General features: G+C 42.8%; 1 protein-coding gene across 2 annotated transcripts in view; it reads left to right on the top strand.

The window, feature by feature from the left end:
* The window catches only part of FAM234B (family with sequence similarity 234 member B), a 393,337-nt gene that overhangs the window by 88,726 nt on the left and 290,587 nt on the right, over positions 1 to 14,024 (top strand). The window contains exon 2 of one of the 2 annotated variants that reach the window (XM_069652723.1): positions 8,534 to 8,923. In XM_069652723.1, the coding sequence (XP_069508824.1) occupies positions 8,534 to 8,923 (390 nt within the window). Of the gene's footprint in view, positions 1 to 8,533; positions 8,930 to 14,024 lie in introns of both variants that reach the window. The other variant, XM_069652722.1, reaches the window with a different exon arrangement.

Below are 14,024 nucleotides of genomic sequence, written 5' to 3'. Positions count from 1 at the left end.
GTTGGTGGTAGATCTCTTTCTTCAGCTGGGGCCTCCCTCTGGAACAGCCTCCATGCCTCCCTTAAACTTGAGGAGAATCATGTTCGGTTCCGGAAGCACCTCTAAACCTTTCTCTTTGCTTCTGCTTTTTCTCCTCCTCTCCCTTGCTGACTTCCTGGCTGACACTGTTATTGCACTGGTTGCCTGGCCGCCCTCTGATCCCAGGCCCAGGTCTCCTACCCCGCCAGTCACACTCCTGCACTGCCCTCCTGGCAACTCTGCACTTGGGGACTGTTTCTGTATCCCTACAGTCCCACTACCAGCACTTGACACCTGATGTCTGCACTTACGCTTGCACTTGCCACCTTCTGGCTGTACTTTTACTTATTGTTTATTTATTTTCTTATCCCATGTACTGCACTGTCCACCCCTTCCCCCGGACTCTCCTCCCTCCCCTTCCCATGCACTTGCGCTATCTGAATGACACTTTGCCTAGTAGGATCATTGTCTGTCTTCCCTCTGTTCCCCTTCCTTGCCTTGTCGTACCTTGAAACACTTGTGTATAGGAGCGTTCTAAATGCCATATTATATCATATCAGTTCACGTATTGTAATGCAAAGCCAATTAAATTAAAATTGCATATTTCACAGAAATGCTAATTTCTGATGACATCGCTCCTCATTTGACATGTTAATGAGTCTTCCCACTTTGTTTTTTTTTTTTTTTAGGACTTGAGCTCCGATGGGGAGTTTCAGCTGCCCAATCGGAGAGCTGTTGTCCATGTCTAACCATCTTTTGCTAAAATGACAGACCGTTAAAGATGTTTACCCAGGCAAAAGGCCTAAATTGCAGTCTGTCCGTGAAAATAACAGATGGATGGCCATCCTGGCACTAGAGGTGGCTCTGAATAAACTTGTTGGGGGGATAGAGGGTGGCAAAAAAGGCAGATGTAAGCTAGGTTTGTGATTGTGTCGGCTTTTGGTCTATTAAATGGCCGCATTGCTGACACCTGATGGTTGGCAAGATAGATGTTATAGGGCAACAGTTCTCATTCCAAAAGCAACGCTGTGTCTAGAATGATTTAACAGACCATATTATCTTGAATATAAGAATGCCTGTCTTTTTTTTCTTCAATATAGTTATGTAACTCTTTCTGCTGTTAGTAGACCACAATAGGTATGCCAAGAGCAAACACCGCCGAATAACCTGCCCTTTGGGATGATGTGCACTCCGGTTGACCACGTTTTGAGCTCATTGCACCTTCCAAAGATAAGATATACTCATTTACATATCCGTCCGGTCACACCCACCAGCGCCATCCAGCACCAACACGCTAGGCAATTCTCCTCTAAACAGGAGAACAACAGGTGACCCCAGACATGTGCACCTCAGTGAGGTGAAGCCGAGCCTTTCTAAGCGGCGTGAACAAGGTGGCCACATCTGGATTACCCTTAGTGATGTACTGTTAAACCCATGCGTTTTTAAAAATGGGGGAGCCACAAATAAATGTAGGTGTACTTGTTCCTTTGAAATGTACTGGCCCTAAATATGTTAAATAATCCCTTTGCCTCTATATATTATACTTCATAGCAGTTAGATGGTGGACACCATGATGCTGCATACACATATTCACTATTGCAGAATGTTTCCAAACCTGTACATAGAATCTTGCAGCATTTTATTAAAATGGCTGGACCTTCTAAGTGGGGTCACTGTTGAGTAGAAACTCTGCTATTTGCTGATTCTCTCATTGATGAATTTGTAAACTCATCAAGAAAGGGCTGACCCTTCTAGTAATTGCTTAGGAGCAAGCGCCAGCAGGACCGGTGATGGAGTAGGCGAGATAGGCAGCAGAAGCAACAGGTAGGCCTTCCGGAGAAAGCATCAGCAGGACCGGTGATGGAGTAGGCGAGATTGGCAGCAGAAGCAACAGGTAGGCCTTATGGAACTATTGCTTATTTCAGTTTGTCATTTCATTGCTTTTTGCTTGCTTGTTGGACTCATTCTGCCTTCTATGTAGTTGTTACTCGCCGCACCTTATCTGCCAGGGGTGTTGTATGGACGTCCCGAGATCAGCGTGACGAACCAAGGTGCAGAACCAGTTGACTTGGTAGCGAGCCTGATTTCACTACAATATCCAAGAAATCAGGCCTCCTCAACTTGAGGGGAAACCTTTTTTACGGTACACCCCTCTGCTGCTCTAGAAAGACAGGCAGAGGAGTTGATCCCACAAAAGAGCGGGGAACACACGCACCACTTGTACCAATGCTGTAAAGAAAGGACAAAGAGTGAGTGACACTGGGCTGAAACCACCAAGCAATAATCTGACAACTAAAATGATAGAATACCTGTATAGTTGTCTTGGTAAGGATAGGGAATCTGAACCTATAGTAAGAACCAAAACCAGCCTTAATCACCTATAGTAACCCAGAACAACCCCCCTCCTAGTCTATGATCTTACCACCAAGAAGAGAGCCTGGAGCCAAGAAAGTACCAAAAGGAACGACAGGGAAAAATAACAAAAAGGTAGGTTAGTATGGGAAGACTACCCTGGCGGGCGGCACGAGGGACGCACTGGTAATGGGTTGGCGCACTGGGCAGCAGAGCAGTCATACGTGCACGTTTCAGCTGAGTCTTCAAATGGAATGCTGCAGAAGGAGGTGATGATTCAATAGCAAGAAACAATTTATGAATATTGGTTAAAGTCGAGTGCTGGTTTTGGGGAATAGAATGCAAAGGTAAGCTGCAAGAAACCCCAAAGAAATAAAACCCCTTACGGTACTCCAGGAGGCAGGCAGAGTCGTAAAGTGGTCCGTAGTTGAATTCAGGAAGTAGCGCTGATGCAAAAACCAGAAGGCAAAGCAGAGTCTGTAAGCAGTCCGTAGTCAGCCAGGAATCAGCGCTGTAGCAGAATCGGAGGGCAAAGCAGAGTCTGTAAGCAGTCCGTAGTCGAAGCCGTGCAGCAGCAGAAACAGAATCAAGAAGGAAGAGCTTCAAGGTAGAAGACGGAAAGTAGTCTGTCAACCGTAGCTGATTCAATAACGCGCTGAAAGCAGGATACCGTAACGCTACAATTAGAAGCCCCGATCTGTGGAAGTGCACTGGCTTTATGCTGTAGGCTGGGGCGGGGCTTGATCGGGAGCGTGCTTTTACAAGAGCTGTCAGTGTCTAACATGATACGGGAGGTGCGCCTTTGTTGACAGTTTCCATGGCAACCTCCATTTCTGCCACATAGACGTGTTCGCGCACCGTTTGGTAACATGTAACGGCTGTAATCTCAAGGGTGCACCCAGGCGATGTGAATCAGATGAAGGTCCACGTGTGACAGTAGTACACTAGCCCATTCCATTGGCCTTAAATGCAAAGCTTCAAGTTCAGATCAGGCACCAGACACAGGGTTAAATGGGCATTTCAGGACTACAGGACAATGATTTACATTGATACGTATCAGAGTCGGCTTGTTCTTTAGCATCAGAGATGGTTACGCAAACCTGGAGACTGTGAAAATTCCCTTTGGGCAAATGGAAAGCATAGCTACTCCTTTCTGGATTTATAGGCCAGCAACTCCTAAATCAGAAGGTAATAGAAAAAGTAATACACCTCAAACTATGTGCATGCTCTAAACTAATAATTGCTTGTTCGCTCTTAAACTAGAATGGCTTGTGAGTTGGCAGTCCTGATCATAAACAGCATCTTGCAGCAGAGAAATCAGTCCCTCTTCCAGTTGGTTAAAATTGCTTCAATCAATAATCCAAGCCAGATTATGGTTAAGAAAAAAATAGTTTATTTATAAATTAAGCATGTGTCCAAGTGCCAACACGTCTTTCGACCTGCTTTTGGTCTTTCTCAAGGCTGGGCTTAAATAGGAAGTGTATTCCTTTGCCTGCCTTACTTTAAAAGCCCCTCAGATATCGTTAAGACATAGGTGAAACATCCTTGATTAAGTATTCTAATGCTTAAAGTGCGAAGGTTGAAGAGAAAGTAGAAGTGACCAGGTGAATGCATGGCCAAGTAAATGCAGAAGAACTAAAGACATTCATCCGCTGGCACTCACTGTCTGGCCTGAATGAGTTCTTCCTGCTGCCACTCCAAATGTACATTTACCGCACTCACATCAAGCTCTGTCTTGAAAACGGCCACTAAGAAAACACTGCCATATCGGCCAGTTAATCCCATCTCCAAGAATGGATCAGGCAAACTAAGAAATGCCTCACTGGCTCCAAGACGGCAGTATACTGTTTGATGAATACAATCCATACCACCCACAAATCAAATCGGCCCCATCAGTTTGTAGCCCCACTCTCCTCAAATCAGCAGGCAGGGACAGAACTTTGGAAGTGATGCTTTCGTCAAGCCATTATCCAGAGGTAAAGTTGCAAGGTAATAGCTAGGCACAAAAGGCACTCACCCACTTGGTTCTTCACATAACACCCAGCAGGGTGCGAAGAGTCAAGTTGCAAGCTACTAACCAGCCATACAAAAGTTACTGTCCACATCCGTTATATGCATACAAAAAGCACACCATTTCTTAGATGCCAAGTGTGGCTAGTGGCGAGTGCAAATTCAGCACCCTACACACAGCATACTATTTCTTACTTGCTAAAGATTGTTATCATTATGTAATGGCTAATGCCGAGTGCAGATTTTGAGGTAGGACTATCCTTTCTTGCTGGAGTGAACACAGTGACTAGCCATTGGCTAGTGATATTTGACTCTTGCTGAGTAAGAAATGGTGTGCTTTGCCTATGTATATAATTTAGGTGGTCAGTAACCTTTTATGGCTGGCTAGTAGCTTGTAACTTGAATTTGTGAAGAACTAAGTGGATGAGTGACTTTTTATGCCTATCTACTTTACCTCTGGATAATGGCCTGTCGAAAGCATCACTTCCAAATTCCTGTCCCTGCCTGCTGATTTGAGGGGAGATGGGGTACAAACTGATGGACGCAATTTGATTTGTGGGTGGTATGGATTGCATTTGCCAAACAGTATACCGCGTCTTGGAGCCGGTGAGGCACATGTTAGTTTGCCTAATCGATTTTTGGAGCGGAGATTAACTGGCTGATGTGACAGATTTTTCCTGCTAGCCTTTTCCAAGGCAGCGCTTGATGTTGGTGAAATACATGTACATTTGGAATGGCATCTGGAACAAGTCATCTGGTCCAACTCATTTAGACCAGTGAGTGCCAGCAGATGTATGCATTTACTTCACCATATATTCACCTTGTTACTTTTACTTCTTCTGTCTTTCGCATCTTATAAAATTCACTTCATCACAGAAAGACACACCACGACAACACTTCTTTTCAAACCCATATTCTTCCCCTTGCTTCACCTTCAAAACCCAACCCTAACCTTGCAGCAAATCATAGTCCTTGCCTCAAGCTTACTCCTAGACTTCTCTATCCTCAGCCTAAACCCCAATCCTTTCTTTACTTATAGCCTTAAATCTAACCCTACAGTAAATCCTCATCCTGACTCACACCCTGGTCCCAATCTGAGCTCCCTCTTCTAAAATTGACTTTGTTGTGTGAGGGGTCAGAAATGAAAGCTGGACACAAAGTCCCCATATTTTGGTTAAAGACTTGTATTCCAAACTAGCAAAAAGTACCTGTTCTCCGAAAAGGTTCTGTGGACAGACATGACAACATTCTCCTAAATTGTTGATAATCAATGATCCTGTAGGTCGCTGTTTCGATTTGCTTATCGCTTGCTGTGCTTTTTACTCTGAAGTGAAGTTTTATGGACTGTCTGAACTACTTATTGTGCATGCTGTATTTGTTTTTTAGTTGGTCATGCCAGTTGTGGTGGGCGGGATATCAGATGTAGATACCCAACCTTATGGAATTAAAACTATACAAAAGTAAACTAAGAATGCCTAATGGTGGAATTATCATTGTTGTACAAGTATCTTACCCCAGCCACCATTGGGGTTAATACTGTTTTAGTTAACGTGTGGCTGGCTGACATACCCTGGAGCGGACATTGGGTGGAGGTGAGAGTTGGTGTACTGCTGTGCTCCCTCCCCACCTGTTGCCTCACCCTGGCTTGGTGTAGTTTGTTGCAGTTTAAATGTCCCAGAAATTGTGCATTCTAGGGTTGAGAACCGGTCCTTCTATGACCACATTGCCTATTTCAGCCCCCCCGTCTTATTTGTGAAGTTGCTGAAATGAAATCTGGGGAAAGGGGTGGGGTGTCCAAATGTCATGTAGCCAGTATTGTTCGGAGGGTCCTAACGGGTAACTCTGCAAAATTTGGTGCAGATTTGTGAAACGGTGCAGAATGGTATAAGGAACAACGATTCACCATGCCACAAACAAACACACACATTTTGACTTTTATAAATATATATAGATGAAAAGGGGTTGGGAAAATTCCTCTCTGACCCTATTTCTAATAGTTTCCCTACCTAAAAACCAAAACTAAGGAACTGTCTGTGTAGGGATGTCAATAACAGAAAAGCCGTCCTTGTGTCAAAAATGTCCTGTCCTACCCTGACTCTATAAACAAAACAAAGAAATGTTTTCAACCTGATATGGGCAAAAAAAGTGTTCACAACTAAAAGTTAGAAGTGCTCCAATAAAAATGTTCTTCAAGGTGAAAGACCTTGGAACCATAGGGTGATTCCCTTCCCCTGGATTCTTTAAATGTACTGGCAGTGTCTCTCTTACTAACAGTTCCTTTGCGTCGTCCCTTAATTCACAATGTTCCTGTTCTACAACAGTCTTTATTTAACACAAATATTTCTTTTGATACAATAAACACTGTTCTTTTGTAGTTTTCCTTATAGATTTCGACCTCTCCTGGTGTACTCTCCTGCCAGGACTTCTCTTGTGGTTTCACTTGCCTTGTATACTCCCCTGCCAGGACTTCTTATGCTTTTCAATTCCCTGATATCCTTCTCTTGCTAGGACTCCTTATATGTTTCAAAGTTCCTCTGTATCACCATAACTGCAAATACTGTGGTCCACTAGATATATCTGTCTGCAGTAATATTTGTTCAAACTTTGCCGCATGCTTGCATCTTAGCAGGCCTTGACTCTTTTTTTTGTAATGCATTTAAACAAACTCTTATAGGGGTTTGATTCTGTACTTTGCCTTCTCTGCGTTCAAATAAATGTCTTGTAATTTCTGAATCGGTACTCTCAAAACATTCAAATTGTTATTGGCGTGGTTTCTGGAATGTCCCGGGGTCCGAATTGCTTCTGGTTGACTCAACCGTTCTCTCGGTTCGGCTCACGCTTCTGTAGCGTGGCTCTGCCGTTTGCTTTCCACTGTGGATGCTGCAGAAGTCCTTCCGGCTTCCTTCGCGGCTCCACAGTCGCATACCTGCTTCCCTTCAGGTCCCGGTCTAGAGAAACTGCCTCGTCGAGCTACCAAGCGCCCGTGAACTCTCTTATGGCTCCCAGCATCTCCACGGCACTTCCTGCTCTCGGTCTGCATTTCTCCTGCTTTCTGCGGACGCCTCTACTCTGCCATACCGGTACGTGTCTCCCACACTCGAAAGCCTTCTCATTGAAGCTGATGTCTTCGCCTGCACTGCCACACTTCAGTTTCCATATTTAAATGTTCTGTGCACAGGGAATTCGGAAAAACAACTAGACTGCATGTTGTGCTTTGAGCTCTTGATACCTTGTACGAACTCCTTCCTCCTCCTCATCTGAGTACTTAGGTGATTCTAGTGACACTTTCCTACAAACTCTGCATCTCTAGCCCTTTCCTTGACCTTACCTTTAAATCTAACTGCAATCCCAGTGTGCTATTGAGGTATGATTAAACATGGTATACTCAACCATGTTGTTGTGTTCAGTAGAGGTTTATACTGTATTAGGGTAACATATTGATATTACTCAACAACTCTCAATAGTTGCTCTCTTATGTCCAACAATGTGATTTCTGTTCCCCTGCTTGGTCCGACGCTTAATTGGTCATTCTAGTCGTGGCCAATTTGCCTTGTTGGATCTGTAGCTACCGGGCCATCTCCTTTTTTGAGAATTTCAACCTCAGACTGAGGTTTGAATTGGGTTAATAATTTGACAAGTCTGAAGTGACAATGTTGGGTAGTTTTAAGTAGTGCAGTGACTGAGGCATTTTTGGGGTGGATTAATATCCAGACATAGTGCATTTTATACGGTCATGACTTAATGATTTCCACCCAGGCTTTGGCTAGAGTGCCACTATGCTCCTTAATCCAGCTCACTGGTCATGGCTGTGTTTGACAAGATGAGATGTTACTGTGCATCACAATCTTAATTGCAGGTTCTGTCATCATATGAGGGGGTTATGAAACTTTGATTGCTTTGTGTCAGTGCTACTGCTATGGCAGATGTAAGGCATTAGTTACCAACTTTCTATTTGATCATTTCTATTTTGTTATTCATCCCTCAATCTTTCAGTTGTCACAATGGCATTCTTTATAATATAGCATGTGAGACTAATGTTAACACTTGGTATTTTTCATAAATTCAATGTGATGGTAAATGCAAAGGTCATTGCAATGATCCGCAAATTGCATACATCATGGAAAGTGTTAAACATCTCTTTTTTTCGCCTCAGGGAAGAAGAATCATGACCTTGGTGAATATGACCCACTTACTCAGGCTGACAGCGATGAGAGTGAAGATGATCTTGTGATCAACATACAGAAAAATGGACTTAAAAATGGCAAGAGCATTGTGCAGGAAGGGCAGGACGCAGACTCTGATGTTGAAGTTGGCCAACAGAAAATTAATCATCGGGTGTCGAAAAATGGGTCTGAAGGGCTCTCTCTGGCAGGGGCATCGTCCTCGGAGCAGAAGGTTGTCTCCTCCATGGTGCCATGCTTGCGGACTACCATCTCCCTGCTAACGGTGGTTATTACTATGGTGCTGGTTTTGGTATGTGCATTCGTTATCCCCTGTCCCCAGAAAGACTTGCTCCGCATGTGGACGTTCAACTTAGGACAAGGTACAGGTGAGCAAATGTTTGTAATACAAATCGATGCCTGCCATGTGTAAAATGTTCATAATGTCTAGAATGATGGCCCTTTCACATCTCCATTGCAGTCACAAATTCATCCAATAGAATTTGTGATTCTTGTTCCTGCTTAACCCTCAAAAGGATAACTGTGTTTCTTCCTGCAAATATTCTTTTTATTTATTGATTGTGTGCTCACTTTATAGTAACCAACATGTCTCCCCCTCCTCCACCTTTTTTATGTGGATGGAAATTGAGAGGTTTTCAGTAGTAGTCCATCAGTCAAGACTATTTGTCCCTACCTTTTCTGGAGATTTCCCCAGCAAACAGGAGCCCACATATTAGGAAACATCTGTGTTAATCTAAAAACCTTTCCTATATACAAAGTATATTGGATTCATTCTTTTTTTGTTTTTTCTCTTTAGGCTCACATGAGCAGTGATTCTTTTTTTGTCTCTTCTGTCACTGATTGTTAGTATTGTAAATATGCCTGCAAACCTTTCTTCCCTTTCCTTGTCATAATCAACCCAATACATCGTTCTAGTGATCTTTCAAAGTGGTGACTTAAGTTCCCCCTGTTCACTGTAAAGGGCAAGAGCAATGTCCCTGCACATTCTCTGAGCAGAATCTGACACCCCACACAAATGGACACTCAATCCTCATGTAGAGCTCTTGGCCAGTGGTCAGCACGCTTGGTGTCTTCGTTATATATGATGCTTAAGTCTCAGCCTCTGTGTTCTAGTAGATACTCTCCTTCTCGAATGGTCGAAAAAGACTGTTTGCGTTTCCACCGTTTGCTCTAGTCTTGAAGATCTCTCAGAAATTCACAGGTGTCAGATAAGTCATAAATACTGGTAGTTCCAACCAGACCCTCCTAGATTAGGTATTTACAGCTCCTCTTCTTTTTGGAGAAACAATTTCCTGCCTGACTCCGTTAGATTACAAATCTCCTTATTAAGCTGCAGGGTGCATTTCTCTACTGTCAGTGAGTTTTTAGACCCTGGTTCCAGAAGAGTCGACTTCTGACCATTTAATATTATTTTCCTTTATCTTATACCTGGGTGTTGCCCATTGAGACATTATTTTCCCATTGCGGGGCCCGTACGAGCCCCAGAGGCACAGACATTCAGACACCCCTACACAAGCAGGGAAGAATGTAGATACACTGCCTCTTCAATCACAAGCTTGTCCCTCGTGCTGCAGTGGAAGAAGTACTACTTGCAGGGAGGCAAACCAGTGTCTGCCATCTTTGCCACATCTCTGTCATAATTAAGCCCGCAACAACTGCTGATGAGGTGGGTGGGCAATACTCCTCCTCAGCAGACACACACTGTCCACAAAGCGAGGTTTGAAAAGGGAAATGATTGAATGAAAATGTTTGGCAGGAATTTAATGCACCACAATCTCAGGGCAACTTGAAATACCCAGGTGAAAAACAGTGTAGAAAGTAGTCCTTAGCAAGTGAACACTGTTGCACATAGTGTAGTAATCAGACAGCATTGCCTAAAACAAAGCAGCCCCCATAGCAGCCAGAACAATTCCACACAGGCAGCACAACTCTCCTGTACTTCCACCCTGTTACTGCAAATGCCCCTGTGAGTATTTTCTCATATAGCAAATTATTTGTAAAGCGATGCTTAAATGGGACCATCTGGTGAAAAGGTAGATGCTCTTGCACATAGCAGGCTCATAGATATACAGACTCTTAAAATTGCTGCCAAACCAGGGCAATGAAAATGACTGATGCATAAGCACCACTTTCACAGCCCACGTTCACGTCTAGTGAATCCTGACTTTTGAAATATTTAACCTGCAGCATGCCAAGCAGTGCCAAGGTGAATTGATGGATGCATTCCACGCCAGGGTTAGACAGCATTCTCAGACTTGCAAATTGGCAGACGCAACAATGAATAAGAGTACAAGTCACCCACGGCTACACACCCATCAAACAGCAACCACACATCTTTAGCAAAGATACTTGAATTAATTGGTTGCCAGATTAATGTGTGTCTGCTACCGAGAGAGAGCAACAGTCACTGTCCAAGAGCATAGGATGACTCGAGGCCAGACAGATCGATCTCTCTCCTCATCAATCACTACATGTAACCCATAGAACTTTCTCATGGTAGGGCCCCTTTTCACATGCTCCAGAAGTTGTTTGAAAACAATCTAGAAAACTGGAATAATATAAGTGGTGACTGGCCCTTTTACAAGGGTCCTTCTCAAAGTGGTTGCTCATAAATCCAAGTAAACCTGGCAGGTGCAAATATGTCCCAACCTGAAACTGCCAAGAGAACATCATCTACTGTCAACCAATGACAAGGTTGTAACCAATCTGACCAATTCAAATATTTCTCCAAACCCTGCCACAGATAGGATCAATATTTTTCCACCAGCGCAAGCTGGACAAAAGCTTGAGGACCATCACAAACATTTTCATCCATGTGGAACTATGGCCTTAAAAGTGACTCCATCTTGGCATTTACCCTCATGCCTAGCGCCATTCGAGGCTCATTAGAAGGCTTGGGAGGTGGGCTCATCAGTGAGCGACAACATCCTGCTGGACTCCAAAACGGAATACTATCCCTGTATACTTGGCTCTGTCTTCCAAAGAAATTAGCACTGCAGCCCAAGTTTCGCAAAGGTAAGTGGAGATTCTTCAAGACCACTCTGGAATTCATGTAATGTAGAAATATGACCCAAAGAAGGTAATGAATATCATGTATGTCTGCCCTGCCAAGGAAGCATCTTAATTTGGATGTCACTTGAAGGAAGGGAAGGGGTAAACTATTGTGAAGTTATTCCATGACTGACTTTGATCATTGAACCACTGAGACACCTGACAAAGACGAACATGAAATGGGAATGGACTGAACACCAGAAAGAGACATTCCAATTCCTCAAAGTCCTGAGACTCGGCAACATGAACATGACATATTTCAACAATCAAAGATTGACCGTAATCCTGGTGGAGGCAAATCTGTGCTCTGCCCTCGCACAGGAAGACCAGTTTGGCACATCATGCAGAAGCACATGCAGTAAAGCTCTAAACCCCCAAAACACAAACCTTGTTCTGTAAACTGTGTGACGAATCCTAGGATATCGTCCCTACTTCCCTAGGGGGAGCCCCTTCCCAAGAGAACAGGGGGTGTGAGGCTGCTACCCAATAGTCCCCCTGGGGGTGGTACTCAGAGGGTGGATCTCTTGGGATGGAATCCCCCCTGTGCGACTAGGAATGATTCTAAAAATGATAGAGCACAGCGTACACCTATCTTATTGTATATAAATTGCTGCAAGTATTCACAAATTAAGTTGCATTTATGGTGCAGGGTAGAAAAATGCAATCCTGGCACAAAATGTTGCTAATATCACAGAAAACAAATAGTGTCCTTAAGTAGCGGACACTCCTGTCCCCTGGACACCGTTATTACTGATCAAAAGACAGTCATACGTTATTGTAAGGTTGCATGTATTACAATCGATGTATAGAAATAAACTTTAGCAAGTTTTAGAACATGTCCATACACATTAAAAAAAAAAAATTGCTCAATGCGTTTCGGGTAAATACCTATAGCAGGAGAAAAGTTTGAAATGATAAATTATTTTCTTCAAAGTTCATGAGTCATTTAAAGAGTAAGCAAAGATACAATCCGTATCACCATTTTAAATTAATTTAACAGTTTATCAATCTTTATCTCACGTAGAATTCAATTGTCATTCACCTGGCTGACTAAGTCCTCAAAATAAATTCTCTCGAATAGCATTTACTTCTGTATCCTTAGCATATCCGTTCTTTCAGACCTATGGGTGAAAATTTAAGAATGAAAAAACTAGATCGGTATATATAGTTGCCCTAGTTCAAGAAATCGAATTATTTATAAAGGCCGGGAGAATAGCTAAGGGGCAACACATTTGTCTTGAAAGCAAGACTACGCATAGCATCCGGGGCTTGCGCTTAGAAACTGGTCCCCGAGATTAAGTGTTATAAAAGAACAATTATAAATGAGGAAGATCAGCATGAAAGCATACCTCTATGACCGAGGTGAATGCTGAGAAAGGAGCTCTTTATCTAAATAAAGATTTCTGGATAGCTCGCTTCAAAAGACGAAAATGGGTAATCCTCAATCTGTCTGAAAAATAAAAGAATAAATAAAATTGGGATCCTACACTTAAGGATGCAATCTATGTGATATTACTAAGCTTTGCTGGTGAAGAAAGACACTAACCATTTGCCACCAAAATCATACTGTACGATAACTATTTAATTTTGGGCAGAATTATTATTTACAAGTATCAGGCATTTCAATGGGTACAGCAATGGCTCCGGTCTATGCCAACCTATAAATGTACGCCTTTGAGATGAAATATGTCCTTCAACATTAACTGGGTTCGCAAAAGTGGCTATTCTGGAAAATATTTATTGACAATATTATTGGTATTTAGAAAGGTACACGTAATGATCTTGACATCTTTTTAAAAAATATTTTAACTTGTGCCATCCAAGAATCAAATTTTCACTGGCAATAGGGACCCCACACACCCATTTTTTAGATGTAGAAATATCTTTCAAAAACAATACATTGGAAACATCCATTTATCCAGGGCTTGCTAAATCTACCAGCCCACTCGCATTGGCGAGGAGATTTTATCAAGAGCAAGTACCATTTGCCTGATACTCGACCTTGCTGGAGAGTATGGGGATGTTTAAAACGTTTCTTTGACATTTACTGCAAACAAAGTTTATTTGTAGTAAATGTCAAATAAAAGTTTCACTGTGAATGGCTGGCCCCTGGGTGACAGAATTGCACCAAAAATGAAGTGTGCTAATGGAGACATGCACTATTTTCCAGAAAGCACTGGTAAACATTGTCACCTGTTATGGGGCGAGTACATTTCTCTTAGGTCCAATATGTAAACTAAGGAACTCGCTCTGTAGGTCTAGTGGGATTTGTATGAATTTGCAAGGCCTGACTAATCTCAACCCAGCAGATAACACACTTTGTTATGCTGGTTTTCACCGACATCTGAAAAATAACTTACCATTAAGTCAGTATTTGAGAATTAGAAGAATAGTCTCAAATGATATCAATAA

Source organism: Ambystoma mexicanum, chromosome 3p (genome assembly GCF_040938575.1).
Source record: "Ambystoma mexicanum isolate Mex_15411 chromosome 3p, UKY_AmexF1_1, whole genome shotgun sequence".
Taxonomy (NCBI): domain Eukaryota; kingdom Metazoa; phylum Chordata; class Amphibia; order Caudata; family Ambystomatidae; genus Ambystoma; species Ambystoma mexicanum.
This window is presented reverse-complemented; position numbering and strand designations above follow the sequence as displayed.